This window comes from Ochotona curzoniae, unplaced genomic scaffold, assembly GCF_017591425.1.
Source record: "Ochotona curzoniae isolate NIBS_2020 unplaced genomic scaffold, NIBS_Ocur_1.0 scaffold_2587, whole genome shotgun sequence".
NCBI lineage: Eukaryota > Metazoa > Chordata > Mammalia > Lagomorpha > Ochotonidae > Ochotona > Ochotona curzoniae.
Window position 1 is genome coordinate 15,900,659 of NW_024467096.1, and position 19,974 is coordinate 15,920,632.

General features: G+C 45.0%; 1 protein-coding gene and 1 pseudogene across 1 annotated transcript in view; both read right to left on the reverse strand.

Annotated features, from left to right (window-relative positions):
* The window catches only part of LOC121171232 (UPF0524 protein C3orf70 homolog), a 39,037-nt gene extending 24,919 nt beyond the window's left edge, over positions 1 to 14,118 (reverse strand). The window contains exon 1 of the mRNA XM_041002844.1: positions 13,888 to 14,118. Coding sequence (XP_040858778.1) covers positions 13,888 to 14,080 — 193 coding nt within the window. The 5' untranslated portion in view covers positions 14,081 to 14,118. The remainder of the gene's footprint in view (positions 1 to 13,887) is intronic.
* On the reverse strand, positions 5,591 to 7,925 carry LOC121171230 (annotated as a pseudogene).
* Positions 14,119 to 19,974: the final 5,856 nt, after the last annotated feature.

A 19,974-nucleotide genomic window follows, 5' to 3' on the forward strand; every position in this document is an offset into this window, starting at 1 on the left:
TTTTAAAAAATCAAAAGGAAATGAAAACCATACTTTACACCTGCTAAGATGGCTGCAATAAAAACAATAAAGAGGGGTGGAGAATCTGAGGAAAATACAGACCCTCATAACCTGCTGATGGAAACACAGAACTGTGCTGACACATTGGAAACAATCTGGCCTTTCTGTTAAGGTTCATTATAGAGTCACCATGTGACTCAGGAAGGTCATTTCCAACTGTATTTCTCCCAAGGGAATTGAAAACACATGTACACAGAAATTTCGTACATGAATTTTTACAGCTTTGTTTTTCATAGAAGTAAAAAACACCAAAATAATGCAAGTGTTTGCCAAATAATGAGTGGATAAGCAAAATGCTGGAAAATACATACAATGGAATACTATTCTGACACAGAAGTGGAGAACTTATTTATACTACAACATGAAAACGCCATGGCTAACAGCCATAAAACATATCACACCATTCCCATTAGAAGAAGTGTTACAAACAAATCTATGGACATAAATCTATGGGCTGTCTAAGATTTGTGGGGAAGGGGAAGTGAAAGAGATGGAGACTGAACGCTACAAGATGCAACGTTCTTCTTGGGGGTAATGAAATATTGCAAAATAAAACATGATCATAGCTGCTGAACTCTGAATATGCTCACATATCACTGAAGTGTACATTTTAAATAGGTGAGTTAGATGATATGTGAATTACCTCAATAAAATTATTGCAAAAACTTAAGAAGGCTAGAAAGCAACCTCCAGTTCAGGCCACAGGGTGAGCTTGAGTGCTCCATCACAATGCCTTCCTCTGTTATTTAAAATCGATTAAAGCTCAACTAGCTATGTATAACAGTCGGGGGATGGGAGAGGGGTACTTAAACACAGACCACCAAATTGTGCGTGCCTCTCATGCAAGATGATTTCCTAACAATCTTTCTTTCTGACTTGTGCATCTCCACCACCTGCTTTATCAACTTGGGTCTCCACTCAACATGCAGATGAACATGCGAAGAGGGACACAGAGATGTAGCATTTCAGATAAACATGTGTCATTATATATGATTTTTGGCAAACCACAATACCATAGAGATAAGGATAAATAAATCATGGTCCAACCACAGAATGTAAAATAACACAACCATTTAAAATGATATTTTAAAAGAATACTTCTAACAAGATTAAAAGAAATTCTCATCAGTAAATATGGAGCACAGAAGGCATGAAATGTCACATTCAGAATATATTCAGAATACAAATGTATATACAGACTACAACTGTCAACAATGAATTCTAGATTCTGCAAGACTGTTCTTTGAAAATACAGGCAAAATTAATACAACTCTAGATAAATAAAAACTGAATCCATTGCTAGCAAATATGCCCTATAAAAATATTGCAGGCTGAAGTAAAAGTAAACCAGACATTAACTTGAAATAATGTGAAGAAATAAAGAACTATGGTAATGAAGAACTATGTGTCTTAAACATAAGAGATAGTCTAATGTCATTTTCCTTTGTAATCTCCCTTTTGTTATCTGATCCAGAAGACCGCTACATAAATCAGTATTTATAAATCTGTTGTGGGCACACAGCTATTAAAATAAAACTTGTCATAATGAGAGCATAATGGGGTAGGTAATAACTACAGGGAATACATTGTTAATATGTTGTTAAAATGATATTAGTATTCATCTGAACGAGGTTCTTACAAATTAAGATGTTAGCTATAATCACTACAACAATCTCATCTTGGAAAGCAACTCAAAAATATATAGAAAAAGACACAAGAAGAGAATTAAAAGGGTATATGGAAAATAGTATGTAACATGAATGAAAGCACTAATGGAGAAACTGAAGAACAAAAAATGACATTATACAGAGATAGCAAATAGGACAATGTTACAGGTAAGTCCTTCCTCTCAGTTATTACACTAAATGTAAATGGACTAAATTATCCAATTAACAGTGAGGTTGGCATAACAAGGAATATCTAACACTGGAATGAAGGCTGCATTGGGTATAAACACAGAGCAACCTAAATATAATAAACATACAAACATGGCATTGATTGAGAAGAAGGAGTAGGAAAAGGGAAAAGAAACACAAGAAAAATATTATCATAAGTAAATATTATAGAACGCTTAGTTTTTTCTGAATTATAAGTTTGTGATCATTTTAGTTTATGCTTTTATACATTCTTATATTTCTAAGTCTAGTATAATTATATTATTTCTGGCTATAGAAAAAGATATCACTGTCAAAAATGTTATCATATTACATATGGTGACAAATACTGGCATTGTACATCTCACTGTACACACCTAGCTACACCAATTAAATTCTCTTCCAGAAATAAATGCATTTACTAGTTTCATGCTACTGTCCAATAGGACTTTATCTTCTGTGTTACCAATAATTAAGAAAGGTCACAAAACTGAAATCTTTACGATGACAAATGAGAATTTAAATATGTTTTACATACTCAGAGATGATGGTCAAATTGTTACACACCTCATCTTGAGCTTCATGAACCCTAATGGGAGTCACAGTACTACAATAGAATGCTGGGGCCCTCTACTGACCCAGAGCTTCCCACTTACTTGAATCAGGAGTGACCCTAGAGCTAGGGTCAAGGGGAGTAAAGACGGTAACAGGACTAAGAGTAGCAGCTAGTTATTAAGCAGAATGAAAATGTCTCATAATTATGATAAACAGTATCTCTGTGTTGACATACTCAACAGCTAAATACCATCTCCAGAGATACCCAAGAATTGTTATACAGTTATTTAATCATTGCTTATGACTATAAGTACATGACTTATACTAAGAGCTTGCCCTAAGAAAAGCCCCACACTCAAATGCCCAAATGTGGACAATCCTACAGTGACAGCCCAAGCTCCAGGCCACTCCCAAGGCCATATCTTAACTGGCTGCTACTACTGACTTGTCATTTCTCAACATTTCATCTGATATAAGTCCCAATCTGCGGCCAGAGGCCTTAGGAACCTGGAAGATGTGGATATCAGCACCTGAGGACACAAGACAAGGAGAAATAAAAGTTCAGGAAGACTTGGGCATGTTGGCAAGGCACCTGATCACTCTGAGGTCTCAGACCTCTTTGGGCCCAGGAAATGCTTCATCCTTTGGCTGGAACTCAAAGGAACTAGTCATCTTGGAACATACAGAACAATATGAGAAAAGAACCATCTTCTTTATATATATATATATATAAAATCTTTCTGGTACATTCAGAATCAGTCTCTTTTTTTTAAATTTATTTATTTTATTGGAAAGGCAGATGTACAGAGAGCAGGAGAGACAGAAAGGAAGATTCAATCCCCAAGTAGCTGCAATGCCCGGTGCTGCACCGATCCAAAGCCAGGAGCCAGGAGCTTCTTCCAGGTCTCCCACATGGGTGCAGGGTCCTAAGTCTTTGGGCTGTCCTCGATTGTTTTTCCCAAGCCACAAGCAGGGAGCTAGATGGGAAGTGGAGCTGCTGGGATTAGAACCGGCACCCATATGGGATCCTGGTACATTCAAGGTGAGGACCTTAACCATTACTCTATCATGCCGGGCCCAAAAGAAAGATCTTCTAAAGTCTGCTTTTGTATATGACCGTTAGCAATCCTATCCTCACAAAAATTTAAAAACTCAGAGAAGATGAGTAGGGATTCCTATCCATAGAACACCATGCCAAGAGTCAGTCAATCCCTCTATTTTCTGCTAGCTATTGTTCATCTACGTTACTCACAACAATTCAGCTCCATAGCTTTGTCACGGGCATGAGCTAGCACAATATAAAATATTAGTTGAAATACACATATATTTGAGTTATAGGTTAATCAAAGAGCTTTGGATATGGTTTCTGTGTAGTCATTTTATGATCCATTAAGGTTATATTAGTTTTCTTGATTATAAAAATAAAGCATCTGACAAAAATGCTGATAAGGAACAAAACTATAAAATCAATTAAAAAATCAATATTCTTTCTGAATTCTTTCCTAAAAATCAATATTCAGCAGTAAAATTTGAAATTTTGGATAATTCAGTTCTTTCCCATGTATGTATGAATGTATAAGTGTGTGTGTATATCTGCAAGATGATGTAATCTATGCAAAATCAGGGATATTTGGACACAAACACACTGGCGTGATAAGGATATACAAGCCATGTGAAGTCTGAGATAGTATCTGAGTAATGCATCCAATAAGATTTGTGACTGGGAACAGTGACTTTAAGAAAAATGAATTCTAGGGCCCGGCACGGTGGCGCAAGTGGTTAAAGGTCCTCGCCTTGCACGCCCGGGATCCCATATGGGCGCCGGTTCTAATCCCAGCAGCCCCGCTTCCCTTCCAGCTCCCTGCCTGTGGCCTGGGAAAGCAGTCGAGGACGGCCCAAAGCTTTGGGACCCTGCACCCGTGTGGGAGACCCGGAAGAGGCTCCTGGCTTCGGATCGGCATAGTATCGGCCCGTTGCGCTCACTTGGGGAGTGAATCATCAAATGGAAGATCTTCCTCTCTGTCTCTCCTCTCTGTATATCCGCCTTTCCAATGAAAAAAATAATAAAAATAAATCTTTAAAAAAAAAAAAAAAAGAAAAATGAATTCTATTTCAAATTATTTCCATTTTTCTCAATTCCTGTTTATTTTTGGCTCCTGGGGCAATGTCATCTTTTCAATATGAAAAAAAAAAAAGCAAGTTCAACACAAAACAGAAATCTGAAGTGTGGGACAAAACCAAAGGCTTAGGGCAAAGAACAGCAGAAGGAAGACATGAGAAGCTACAGGCAGGGCACCCTGTCTCCTCTGAGTGGCAGGCAAACCTTCCTTCACCATGTCAGGGATGGATGTGGGTGGGGAGAGCTTCTGGGGACTTAGGGCCTGAGGCCGGCCCTTCTCCTTCAGTCCAGAAGAAATGAAACACAGAAAAGTTGAGCTCAGGACAGAATCTAGAGGGAAACCGGGGACAGAGGTAACACTGCTAACACTCCCTGAAGCTGGGCAGGATCACGAGACACCTGCACGTGATGGGCTTCTTTCCACCTTCCTTGGCTACTACTTGGACTTGTCTGGATTCCCTGCCCACAGCTTGTTCTGAATGACAGAAATGACCCAGCTTCTTGGGAGAATTATTTTGGAAAACAGAAAGAAAATACGAACTGGACAGATATGGGAGAAATGGGCACCAGAGGGAAATACATGGCAGAATTTAGGTTTCCCAGAGTGGAAAGAGAGGAGACATTGAACAAACAAAAGATTTATTGAGGGCCCGGCGGCGTGGTAGCCTATCGACTAAAGTCCTCTCCTTGAATGCGCCCAGGATCCCATATGGGCGCTGGTTCTAATCTTGGCAGCTCCACTTCCCATCTAGCTCCCTGCTTGTGGCCTGGGAAAGCAGTTGAGGACAGCCCAAAGCTTTGGGACCCTGCACCCGTGTGGGAGACCTGGAAGAGGTTCCTGGTTCCCAGCTTCAGATCAGCACAGCACCAGCCGTTGCACTCACTTGGGGAGTGAATCATCGGATAGAAGATCTTCTCTCTGTCTCTCCTCCTCTCTGTATATCTGACTTTCCAATAAATAAATAAATAAATAAATCTTTAAAAAAAAAAGATTATTGAGCTCCTATTATACTCCAGGCACTTCTGTAGATCCCCACTCCCTCCTCCAAGAGAACAAAATGAGAGGTCGCAACACAAATTCTGAGGGAGAGGAGGGCAGCAGAAGGGACGGAGACACCTGGAGGCCTCCTCTCCAAAATCCTCTTCCTCTTATGTAGTGTGATCCTGGTACTGCTGGGACTCAGAGAGGAGGCCATTCATGTTGCTCAGCTTCGGTGAACTCCATCTTGTTCATACCCTCAGCAGGTACCAGTGCAGGAAGGCCTTGTGCAGAACCTTGCTGGTGAATTGCTCCAAAATGCACATGAACAGCTCCTGGATGGCCGTGCTGTTGCCAATGAAGGTGACTGCCATCTTGAGCCCTGGGTTGGGATGTCGCTCACAGCCATCTTCACATTGTTGGGGATCCATTCCACAAAGCAGTTGCTGTTCTTGTTCTGCACATTCAGCATCTGCTCATCCACCTCCTTCATGGACATCCGGCTGCGGAAGACCACAGCTATGTCAGGTAGCAACTGTGTTGGGGGGTCACAGACAGTCACCATGTTCTTGTCATCAAAGACCTTCTGGGTAAGCTCTGGCACAGTGAGGGCTTGGTATTGCTGGCTTCCATGGCTGGTGAGAGGGATGAAGCCAGGCATGAAGAAGAAGAGATGCAGGAAGGGCATCATGTTGACTGACAGCTTGTGCAGGTCAGCGCTGAGCTGGCCAGGGAAGTGCAGAAAGGTGGTGACCATGCTCACGGTGGCAGAGAAGAGGTGGTTTAGCTGCCATAAGTGGGCGTGGTCAGCCTGAGGGTGTGGAAGCAGATGTCGTAGAAGGCCTTGTTGTCGATGCAGTAGGTCTCATTGGTGTCCTCCACCAGCTGGTGCACAGACACTGTGGTGCTCACGACGAAGTCAGACACCTTGGCTGAGAGCACCACACCGAAGGTGTTCATGATGCAGTCAGGATCTTCTCAGATCTTGCTGATGAGCAGGGTGCCTATGCCCAAGCCCATGTCCCCTCCAAATGAGTGGGTCAGCTGGAAGTCCTGAAGGCAGTCATATCTCTCGGCCTCCTTTGCACCACGTCAAGGACTGAGTCGACCAGCTCAGCTCCCTCTGTGTAGTGCCCCTTGGCCCAGTTGTTGCCTGTCCCAGACTGACCAAAAACAAAGCTGTCTGGTCTGAAGAGTGAACAAAAGGACCTGAGCAAACAGAGTCCATGGCCCCAGGTTCTAAGTCCACCAAGATAGCACGAGGAATATATTTGCCACCTGTGGCTTCATTGAAGTACACAGAGATGCGGTTGAGCTGCAGGTCACTGTCGCCATGGTAGGTGCCAGTGGGGGTCAATGCTGTGTTCATAGGCTGATCACCTCCTAGAACTTGGCACCGATCAGGCTGCCACACTGGCCAGCCTGGATATGCACACTCTCCCTTATGGTTAGAAACTTTAATTTTCTTTTTGGCTCACGATGCCATTACGAGTAAGACAATAATGGAATCTAGCTTGATTCTCACCTCTTCAACGCCAACCAGTCATCGCAGGTGGGACAGATGGAAGGCACCCGGAGGTTGCAGTAGTAAGATCCAAACACAGCAATTATGTGAATTTAAAATGACATTTGCTGAACATTCCCTGTGAGTAGATACTATATAGGGGCTTTCAGACCTCTTACCTCATTTAAGCTCAGACCTGTGAACTCATTTATTGTTCCTGCATTATAGACAGACTGAAGTTCAACAGGTCAAAGAGAGTTGCCCAAGCTCTTAAGAGGTAGAAACTTACAAAGCACATGAATAAATGAGTAGGTACGTATAGCAGGTACGACCCAGTGGCTAACACAACCATCAAGCCTGGGCCTACGTGTCCTCCAAAACCTCAATTGAATAGAAAAGATTCAAACTCATCCCTGGGTGTCTCTTGTGATTCTTGCATCTTTCTCCAAGTTTCTCATTCTCATTCGACCCTTGCATACTCATCCCAAATTACTATCCACCACAGGGGCAGCCAGTGAAGAAGCCACTCAGTCTGGGGCTGGATTCTAAAGATCGCGCACGGGAATCAGACACTAGTTACCTGCACAGAAATCACCACCTGCTGCTCCACAGGCTACAGTGGCTTTCACTGTCTGCTTCACGACAGTTTTCTGCAGGCTTTATTCTACTGAGTACAGCCACACTGGAAGAAAAACAAGCACACAAAGCAAATTTGTCAGAATTCAATTTTTATCCTCTCAGAGGTTTTCCCTTTCCTAAAAGTAAAAATTGAGTGTATACACACTGGATAGAAATCATCAATTAGCTATCACTAAGTTTCTCATGAATTGGTTCAACTAGAGATAAATGTATGTATTTTAAGTACTGAGATACAATGATATGAAATCAATTTTCAAAACATTTCCTGTACTGTGCTTTAACTTGAAATACTTAGAATCAATAGCAACCAATGAAAAATTACCATCACATATTTTAATGTAAAACTATTATTAAATTTTATTGTTAATATTGTTTACATAGTTGAAAGGAATGTATGTCCATGTGGCCTCTGACTAAGGCGGGGAGAGTGGAGAAATGGAGGAAGGTGGGTGGGCTAAATGTTTCAGTTTTTTTTATCCTGTGAATTACCAGAAAAGTACACGCATGCTATCAAGCAAGGTGCATGAAGACAAATGCTGTAATAAAGGTACAGACAATGCTCAGATCTACCATCAACAGTCTGGGAGAGGAGGCAGGGACCTCCAGTTATCTGTAGTATCCATGGATAGTACAGTCTCTGTCAAGTTTAAAAACAGCTGATTTTCTGCTGGGTAAACAGTTGCTAAAAATAAAGGCTTTCTCTCCCAGTCTAATTTTCAGGAAGGTCAGCCTGAGTCAAGAACTTCTGGCCAATGGGATGAAAGCATATTTGGCACATGCAACCTTGAGTAAAGAGTACTCAGAGCCATGGACATGCCTTCCACTGTTTCTTTCCTCCCTCTTCTTGGCAGGAATGAAACGTGATGGCTACATGTGGGCAGCCACCTTAGAGTGGTAGATGCTACAGGTTGAAAACCAGCAGGACAGACGGACGGACTGGGCTCCCTGATCACCGTGGTATAGCCACATCACCCCAGAACACGACAGTGAGAAAGACAAACTTTTTCTAGTTTGATACACTATTACTTTGAGTTTTTCTTTGCTAACAGTCAAATTTAAACCTAACTAATTTCAGAGATAAAGGCAAAACTGGGGAAATTGAGAGCATGTAAATGTCATCAAATTTCAGGTTACGATGGAGTCATCTGTAGACAACACAGCTGAAGCCAAGACTGAAGAGTCTCCCAAGGGAAAAAAGGGCAGCTCCCAGGATATTTCTTCCTTTAATAAGTGAGGAAGGCACGGCAGAGCTGTCAGCTCCGAGAGAGAGCCCATGACACAGAGAGTGAGCCAGGAGAAGTCTGCCTGCATGCAGGAGCTTTGTAAGTGCCAAGCGGTAGTGAAGCAGGATAACCTGGGAAAAGTAGTGAGGGAGTAACTAAAGGAAAAATGGCAGCACCAGATTCCAATCAGGAACGCTGCATATTCAGGGCAAAAAAATCTCTGTTCTTCAATAGAAAAAGTAAAAAGAAAAATCTTAAAAACAAATGTCTATAAAGAGAAAGACTAAAACCAATGACTATGGGTAACAACCTCAGGGAATAAAGGAGATACTTTAACTAAGGAAAAACAATTCCCTTTCACATAATTACTTTTCCTGCTTTTGGCCTACAACAAATAAATAAACTCTCTGGTTTTAGTTAGAAACCAAACTTCATAGTAAAAAAAAAAAACAAACAAAAAAACCAGATTCTAAATATTACATAATAATCAGAGCTCCAAAAGGCTTATTTGACCATTTGTCATGTAACAATGGGACATTTAGACTTCCATTGCTTTAGGAACACAACACAGGGACACAAACCCAGATGGCATAGCCTACTACACACCTGGGTACATGGAACAGACCATCGCTCCTCAGTTACAAACCTATACAGCAGGGTGGGGAATGTCCGGTCCATGGGCTGCAGAAGGCCCATAAAGTCATTTTGTCTGGTACTGCCAAACCAACCAACTTCAGGCAGTACTCAAAACTGAATTAATCTGGGCCTAGTGCGGTAGCCTAGCGGCTCAAGTCCTTGCCTTGTATACCAGGATCCCATATACGTGCCGGTCCCAGTTCCTGAATTTTCCATCCAGCTCTCTGCTTATAACCTGGGAAATCATTAAAGTACGGCCCAAAGCCTCGTGACCGGGAGACTCAGAAGAAGCTCCTGGCTTCGGGCTTTGGATCAGCTCAGTTCCAGTCACTGGGGGCACTTGGGGAGTGAACCAGCAAATGGAAATTTGCTCCCTAGCAAATTCACCTTTGAGTAAAATGTCCTCACATAGGACAAGACTATTTCCTTTTGGGAAAGTGGCAGCTAACCAGTAAGCCAAAACAAATTCAATGAGTGAACTGGAAATAAGAGTACCTTCTCCAATGCAACCAAGCCCTCATCTTTTATTTCTTATGTTCTCCTTAACTGTTAAAACAGGGGGAAAAAATGGGGGAAAAAAAGGAAAAATATGGCTGTCACAGACGCAGTATTAGTGGGATCAAGCTGAGTGGAAAGGACCATAAGCTCCTGGCAGTACGAAGGCCACAGAATTTAAATACTTTCTGGTCTCACACTGTCAGGTATGCAGAACTAGGGACTGGAAGGATAATATTTTCTGAGGGCGAAAATCTTTGGCTTCTTTGATCACAGGAGGCCTTTTTTTAACTTTTGCAGTTTAAAATACACAAACACACACACACATCATAAAATCCAAGTCTGTGACTTTTTACCAGCAGTTCTACAAAGAAACAAAGAAAATAGAGCTAAGAAACTACATAACATGTAAAAACATTTTTTTCAGTTGTGTATGCCCACAGAGGCGTGTCTGAGCTGCTGTGTAAAACGCGAGTGTTCTAGTTATGAGAATTAAAGCAAATCACATGTGAAAGATACTGTTCTGGGAGATGGACCTGGGATTCCAGCAGGTCCCACATGTGTAAGAGGGCATTCCTAGCAATAGGAGCAAATGTGGCAGCGAACGCCTGAAACCATATTCAGGTTCCAAAACATTCAAGTAAGAATCTCTGTAGGAGATAATTTAGGAAGAGATAATTTCCCTGGAGCTGGTACAATAGCTCAACAGGCTAATCTTCTACCTTCAAGAACCAACATTCCATACGGACACTTGTTTTCGTCCCAGCTGCTCCGCTTTCCATCTAGCTCCTGGCTTATGGGATGGGAAAGCAGTGAAGGATGGCCTAGGTTCTTGGAAATGTGTACCTGCATGGGAGACCCAGTGGAGGCTCCTGACTTTGGATGGGCTCAGCTCTGGCTGTTGCAACCACTCAGGGAATGAACCAGATCTCTGTCTCTCTGTGAATCTACCTTTCCAATAAACATAAATAAATCTTCACAAGGAGAGATAATTTCCCACATAACAGTTGAAATAGTAAGAGAAGGGCCCGGTGCAGCCTAGCGGTTATGGTCCTCAGTTTGCACACGATGAGATCCCATACGGGTGCTGGTGCTAATCCCAGTTGTCCTGCTTCCCATCCAGCGCCATACTGGTGGTCAAAATCAGCTGGGCCCCATGCTTAACACATCCAATGGTCAGAAGGCATCAGGAACTGACACCCATCTTCAGGCCCAACTCTCTCTTCACTCTTAGAATTCTACTCCCAAGCACCACAAATTCTTGGGTCTTTCTCTGAAGTGCTACCACCTTACTTGCACCACCAAGCATGTCAGGGAAAAGGGCAGAAAACCACGTGACTGCCAGGAAGGGTTGGTTTTGAACAGCCTGGCTCCAGGGTGCTGGCTTCTTAGGACAAGTTACAAGTCGACTGAGTCTGTCCTTAGTACAACACTCACCTACCTGAGCCTTCTGAAAAGAAACCTACCTCATAACTAGGGGGCCATGATACAGACTTGGAATACATAAGATGCATACATTAGGCATTTCAACTCAGTAAGTACTAGCATCTATCAAACACGTACACCACCAGATCTCTTTTATAATCATGGAGAAAAAAGTAAAATTGATAAATTTTGCATCTGTCAATCCTCTTTTTCTCCCCTGCCATTTCTAGACTGTAATTTCCAATGCTGCTTCCATTTACCTATAAACTCAGCATGCCAGTCCTAGGCAGATTAAAGCTGAAAAAGGCCCAACCCCCTGCCCCTTGCAGCTCAGGTTAAGACATGGTTTTCTACAAGGAATGGACTGCACAGTTCACCAAGGGCCCAGGAATTTCACAGGATAAAATAACAGATACTTCTGCTCATTGAGGTTTTGTAAACATTGATGATTAATGATGATTGTCATGGAAAGTCTTTCACTTCTTGAAATCAAAACCAGGTCCCAACTACTAGATGGTATTTAGCAGTAGTCACCCATTCAACACAGCAAGGACAACTGCCTAACCCATGCCAGCCGACCTGGCCATAGCAGCCAGTCACCACCAGTCTGGTGCATGTTCCTCTGGAAGCCAACAACCAACAATGACCTCCTGGGAGTGATCAGCTCTGTTGCCTAGGGGGACACAGTCATGGACACTTCACCACCTTGACCATCTCCACAAAGGTTAGCTGGAAAGGCTGGCCTGCTCCAAATGGCCTGACATTCCTGCTGGAACAAGGAGAGTCAACAGGCATGGCATGCAGCAGTTCTGAGGCAGCTTCTCAACTCACGGGAATGTCACTGGCCATTTCTCAAGCGTCTCCCTAGTTCAGCTGAAGAAGAGCTTGCTGTCTTCTGCCTGCACCAGTAGCAAGTTTCTGCGCATGTGAAATATCACCTGGCAGGAGTACAAATCTGGCTTCCCAAGAGGACAGGGATGGGGACAAGGCTGCTGCGGCACCTGCTGGAGATGGTGTAAGTGGGCACCCAACCTCAAGGTCTTGCAGCGCTGTTCAATGGCTGCTCATGTCTGTCATCTCATCCCTGGGTCTGCCGCCATGCTGGTCTTCCCCTTGCTCTGCCGACATCACTGCTATATCTATGTCAGCGGTGTTAGCCATCTCCGCTGCTGCTCTTAGAGGGCATGACAACATCAATCTAATAACTGTCTCCGTAACTGCTACTTAGCATGAAGTCATTCCTTCGTTAGTCACTTCCACACTTCTTGAATATGCCTACATAGGCTTGTTATGTACACTGCTGTCCCATTGTTGCCACATGTCCCTCTATCATAAAGAATAGTTGAGCAAAGAGTTTCCCTTGGGATTTAAAAGAAAAATAAGGGACCAGCATAATAGCCTAGTGGCTAAAGTTCTCACTTGTATGTGCCAGGATCTCATATGGGTGTTGGTTCTAATCCTGGCGGCCCTGCTTCCCATCCAGTTTCCTGCTTGTGGCCTGGGAAAGCAGTTGAGGAGGGCACAAAACCTTGGGACCTGCACCTGCATGGGAGACCAGGAAGAAGCTTCTGGCTCCTGGCTTTGGATCGGCTCAGCTCTGGACATTGCGGCTGCTTGGGAAGTGAATCATTGGGTGGATTATCTTCTTCTTTGTCCGTCTCTCTGTATGTCTGACTTTCCAATAAAAAAAAAAACCCTACAAATGTCTAATTAAAAAAATTTTAAATGTACATACTCTAACTTATCATAACGGACAAAAACTGAATTCTAAGCAAATACAGAAAAGGATCTGCTATGGCAAAACTGAGTGAATGTTACCTATACTTACTTTGCTTTGTGATAATAGACTCATAGGTTGACTCCAAATGCAGCAATTGGTAAGCATAGGGTCTGCCCACACAGACCTTACCTTCCTAGATGCAACCTCCCACAGAGAGCCTTCTTCTCAATAACACACTGAAAGGCACACAATTCGACTCCAGGGGCGGTTTTACTTTAAATTGCACCCCAGGGGAGAAACCAAAGTGAAAGGGCCAAAGAGGGAACCTCCATCATCACCTCCAAGAAAAAAGGCTTCCCCTCAACTCCACCTGCTCTGCCATTTCCCTCCACGCTGCCCCATCCCGGTCATCTGCAAGAGGTGAGGCACACACCCCGACTCCAGCCAGTCCAGGACCAGCACGTTTTAGCTGGAGAAGTGGCTCCGGCCGGACTGCCCCGCCAGCCGCCCCGTTGCCAGGGCACTGCCCACCCGAGCCGCGGGCAGCCCTGGCCCAGCGTGGGACACCGTGAACCCCGCAGAGCCCGCAGCCCCACGGCGACCACCCAGTCCCCGCCGCGACCCCGGAAGGAAGGCGCGGACACGCCACTCGACTTACAGTGACACCATCCTAGGTGACAGCACCAGTGCAGCTTGAAGCACTTGCCATGGCTGTGCGTGGCACAGATGGACAGCCCGTCGCACGGCTGGAAGTCGGGTCTGCGGGCCGCGCAACTCCGCGCCAGGGCCTGCGCCTCGTCCACTTTCTCGCTCTTCCAGCCCCGCTCGGGCGCGGGCGCCGCCGCACTCATCTCCGCGTCGGCGCGGACCCCCGCGCGGCAGCCGGGACGGGCGGCGTCCGGCCGGGCACGGCCGAGCGAGCAGGCGGCACTCGCTGCGGGGCGGGCGCGACCCGGCGGGCAGCGCGCGGCGCCTGACGAGCGGCGGCTGAGGAGAGGAGCGGCCGCGGGCTCGTGAGGAGCCGCCCCGGGCCAGCGGGCGCAGCGACCGCGGCCCAGCCTCCGCCGCCTCCTCCCTTCCGCCCTCCGCCGGGCGCGCCCCCCGCGCACGCGCGCACGCGCCCTGGGCGATCCCGGCCCGGCTCCGGCTTCCCTCGCCGCTTTCCGCCCGGGGCGCCTCGGCACCGCCCGCCCGCGCGTCCCGCACACGTCGCCCGTGCCGGCGCGTGAGGAGAACGGACGGACGCTGCCCCAGGCGCGCCCCCGGGCGCTGTTCTCTGTCACGCGCGCCCCACGTCCCCTCAGTCGCAGCTCCCCCAGTGTCTGTGCCCCGAGACCCCGGGAGGTGCCCAAGCTCACGAGGTGTTCGCGGCTGCGTCCCGCTGCAGCGCGGCCGGGGGTGTCACTGCTGACTCGCCGTTCAGCAGGCGTCCCACTGTTCGGGACCCGGAGCAGGAGCGTGAGCGTTGTGTGTATTCTGGTGCGTTTTTTAGGCACCTTACTTGGAATGTGCACGTTGATTGGGGAGTGTGTGTTGTTGGTGTGTATGTGTGATTCGTAGCATTAGAGTCCTTATGGAGTGTGTGCTGTGTGTGCTTGGGTGTGGGTGTATACAGATGAGTTGTGTGTGAGTACAAATAATTATATAGACGATGTTTATTATATGAGTGTTGTGTGTACAGCTATGTGGGGTGTGGGCAGAGGATGAGTATAAGTGTTTATAGCTATATAAATGGCGTTTATGGTGTAAATGTATGCTGTGTGTGTGCCTCGGTATGTGTGCGAGCGGGTGTATATGAGAATTTGCAAAGTCCCAGCACCCTGCCAGGTTCCTCAGTGTGTGTACCTCTCAATCTCTCAGATGTACAGCTTATCCAAATAACTAGATGATTAGGCAAATAACTTTTTCCAATTCTTTTTTTTCCTTTATTGATTACATTGTATTATGAGACATTGTTCTGTAGGTATTGTGATTTCCCCCCATCCTCCCCCAATCCCCATGGTGGATACCTCCACCTTGTTGTGTAACCACAGTTTAAGTTCAGTTGAGATTCCCTCACTGCGAGCCAAACACATGTGTTGACACCGTATTGGTTTCAGGCTCCTCTGAGGAAGACTTTCTGTCGTTGGGAATCATAGAATACTTTCACATCGGCCAAGCACTGCAGCTTCGGTAGGGAGCTGTCTGAGCAACAATCAATGAACCCAAAAATGCCAGGGCTCCCTGGCCGGGCAGCCAGCAGGCGGAACTTTTTCCAATTCTGAAGGCTCTAGGGAATAGTGACCATAATGATTTAAAGACAAAAAAAAAAAAATCAACAACTGAAAAATTTTTTAAAAGTTAGAATGTAGTTGTGGGAAAGACGGGTACTGGCGATTTCACAGAAAGATTACATTTTAGAGAATAAAATAAGAGGTCAGGGACCTCCAGTTGCCATGAAATCTTCAAATCTGTAGCAGCTTACAAAGCCTGATTACCTACTGTCGTAGTGTATGCTCCGTGAAATTAGTGATTCTTGGAAAATGATCCAGTGGACTACTGCTTGACATATTATATCAGTACATGATTTGTATCTAGCACTAAAAATGGTCTGAATTTACAGTCTAATAGAGAAATTGTGTGGCAAGAATAATAAATTCAGCTATTAAATAATTATTTTTAAACTTCTTATCCATATTTTAAAGTATTAGTCTGCTGCTTTTTATGACTCTTTTCTCCATGAATAAGCAATTAGGTTTAAAAAAAGTGAAATGGTATTGTGCTCACTTTTGCAGGCTGGGCAAGAGCTAAAGAAAATTATGTACATGTTGTATAATGTTTTAAGTCTGAAAGATTATTGGAAATCAAGTACATGATGATCACTGGAAATGAATAATTTCAATTGCTGTTACTGCTGAATTTCTGCCTACTTAATTACTCATTAATTATGAAAGTGACTCACATCACACCCATTCACCGAGCACAGAATCCAACAGAATACTGTGTGTAAAGTTATACAAATCCGTGTTTAGTTTATGAAGTATGCTGTATTACTTGGTTAAAAATACCTAGTTTGCAATTTTTGCAGGAACTCACCAGCACCATCTGCTGGAGAGTGCAGCAAGGAAGCCCACATTATATCCAGCCCAGTGTTGGAAGTGGTTCATTTCTACTGCATTTCTTAGGTTTGTTTCACTTTTCAACCTAGGATCTACTTTGTAAGATGTCCTTGTTCAGTTACACAAGTGAAAATTAGTGGTATTCTAATTTCAGTTCAGATTTCTAATTTTCAGTAACCAATGCATGGCGCTGTATTCCCAATAAGTAGATTTGAGGTTTATGGGAACAAGAGAAAAAGTATAGTGGCTCATTGAATGAATTCTGTTTCTTTTTTTAAGGGTTTATTTGGAAGGAAGAGTTACACAGAGAGAGGAAGAGTCAGAGCTCTCCCATCCACTGAGTCACTCAGCTGATGGCTGCAATGGCTGGGGCTGGGCCAGGCTGAAGCCAGGAGTCAGGAGGTTCATTCAGGTCTCCCATGTGGATTGAAAGGGCCTAAGCAAATGAGTCACCCTCCACTGCATTCCCAGGCACATTAGCAAGGAGCTAGATTGGAAGTGGAGCAGCCAGGACTTGAACTGGCACCCATATGGGATGTTAGTGTGGCAGGCAATGACTTAACACCCGCAGAGCTTTTATTTCTTGACTGAATAACAAATGTTTTGTGTAAGTGCTAGCTTCTTTGTCTTGCCAAGGACAAAGTATGAATCTCTTGAGCTAAGAAGAACACTCAGTGACTTCTGGTTCTTCATGTCAAGGCAGGGAATCACCACTCCGGCATCAATGTTTGACCAGGATGTTCTGATGGAGATAGGACTATGGATAAAACATTGGCAACACTATATAGAAAACCTGACAAGATGATTCACATGTTTGATCTTAGCAGAGAATACCATCTCATCAAAAAAAGAATATACGTGGTTTTTTAGCGCACACTGGATGCTCATCAAAGTTGGTGGCATGTGAGGACACAGAATGTCTACTTAAATAAACACTAAAGAGTTGCTAACATAGGGATGAATGGTTGTTCAAAGAAGCAGCCTCTGAGATGGAGATCAGGAGCAGAATGGTTAGGTAGTGACCTTGGGGCTTGCACATGTGAACAGACAGGGAAGGCAGCAAGGACCAGAGGGAGAAGTTGATCAGCCATGCAGAATCAGTGAAAGCCTCAACCTAGTCACTGTCACAATATTATTAGAGCTGTATGAATCCTGTTGGTTGGAACAGGGAGATCCAGCATCTGTAATATACTGAGAGATCACTGGATGCCAGCTACCTTGGGGAGAAATTGGGAACTTGAATGAGGCAGTCACCTAAGAAGGCCACCTTTGGACAGCACATTGTGCACCTGGGAGAACAAGTCTTCCCTGCCTGCCTGACGCTCTGGACAGCACATCACGTACATTTTTAGTATAAGTCTCTAATGTATAATGCACTTACTGATATAAAAACCATATATTTTTGCCTCTATATTTTTATGCTTAATAAAGAAATTGAGGAATAAGGATATGATAGTGAAATAAACAGTATATTAAGCACCTTGTTAATATGTGATAGTCTCATATTAATAATATTGACAATGCATATTTACAACAAATGTCATCAGGAATGCAGGGTATAAAAAACAGGATTTGTTTTATTGTTTGTTTTGTTTTTAAAAAATTTTAAATTGTATGTTGTATATTTTATTGTATATTTTTGACAATTTTTGCATATTTGATTAGGGTGCGAAGGGTCAAGGGCTAGAAGAGAGTGGGTGAGACCACTGTTTTGACGTTCTCTATTTTCCTTCCTGTATCTGGGGGAAGGGGAAAAAAAAGGGAGAAGCCACACCCAGCCTTCCAACCATCCCAGGGTCCCCAATGTGGAGCATGCTCCAAGGGTCCTGCTCAAGTGGATTTAATAGTTCAACATTTCTAAATTGCAGTCAATCTCACCACTCCAATCACGATGAAATCTCTCCAGAATCCACTGGTTGACATAGTCCACCTTAGAGTATCCGTTTGCCTAGATACTCACTGCCAGTTCTTGGCTGGGGTAGTTGATGGATTTGTTCTGTCCTCCGTCCTGTTGTGGTACCAGGTGTCTCCTTCAGGCTCCAATATACTGCCATATTTTCCACGTGCATCTGGATATACTCTCCACTACTCTGTCTAAGCCACTGAAGTGGCTCAGCTCACACACTTGCACTACACAGTCAGACCATGGAACCTACAATTCTCTCCATGGTAGTAGTTCTGAGTGCAGTGGTTTAGTTGTAAGGGAATCGCCAAAGAAACCTCATCTGAGATGATCCTAGATGTAATTCTTGTGTGTTTGCCAATGCAGGGTCCAGTGCAGTCCATCGCCCAAATCGGCCTACACACATATTGTTAATTGCAAGTTCTGGGTCAGTTGTCTCCAGCCCTGTTTTATATGCAAACAAATGAGTGCTGGAGTCCAGCCCAATCCTGCCCATCGCACACTTGGTTCCCACACAAACCAATGGGAGCTGAAGCCTGGTTGGAGTGACCTGCAATAATCCCCACCAGGCTTGCCTCCTGCCCCGGTTCCTATGCTTGCCAGTATGTACAGCAGGCTAGTTCTGTCTACTGTTCTGGCCAGCAAAGCCAATAATGTGGACGCGGCGAGGATCTGGGGATGAAGCACCAACAGGAGACCAGGGATGGTGGAAGTCCCTCTCCGAAGTCTCTCTCTGAAGTCTCTTTTATTTGCCCTTTCACCTCTGCTTGTTTACTCTTTCCCTCACACCCTCATTAGCACATATTGGATACAGCTGAGTCCAATTAGACCAGGTGCTTCTAGCTCCAAGCCCGCTCCCTGTAGTGCTCAGCTTAAGGAGTGCTAGTCAACTCCTTAGCCCACAACAGTCCACCCACATCCTATTCAGGTCTTACACATGTCAATGGTCAGTGATGCCTACCTACTTCATCCCAACCAGCCCCACTATCCAGGCCACACTGGTGCCAGAAGGTGCACCATCTGTCTAGCCATGCCTGCCCCAGTCCTGGTTCTCTTGCTTACCAGCAGGAATGGCAACTCAAGAGGGAGGTGCCCACTGCTTCCCTACTGGGTCACTCCCACTTCTGGATCTTACACTCTCCGATAGCTCTGCAGGTTAGCTCAATTGTTTTCCCCCTGTGCCAGCATCTGCTAGCTCATACTGCAGCAAAACCCAATCAACCCTCACCCACATTGGCTTATGAATGTACCAGTAGGTACAGACCACCTAGCCTGGCTTGTCCCCAATCCAGCTTACATGTAGGCCATCAGGTATTGTAGCTCTTCCTGGTCTGGTCTGCCCCCCCCCCCCACTTCCCAGTTATGCTCACCAGTGGGAACAGCGACCCAACAAGGGAGCTCACTGCAGTCCCCCTAATGGGTTCTCCCACTCTCTCCTGGATCTCACATGTGCTGGCTGGGTGCTGCAGCCCAGTCTGGTATGGCCCGCTTCACCTCAGCATTTGCCAGTGGGTGCTATAGGCTGGCCTGGCCCAGCCTGCCCCCAATTCCAGTTCATGCTGGTGGGGACTACAACATAATCAGCCCAGCCAGCCCCAAGTCCTAATGTGAACTGGCTGGTATTGCAGCCCGACCTGGCAAGACCCACCATTCTGGCTCTCAGATTTTGCCTGCAACCTGGCTTGCCCCAGAGCTGAGCCAAAGGTAAGCCAGTGGGTACCACAACCGAGCCTGGTCTGGACTG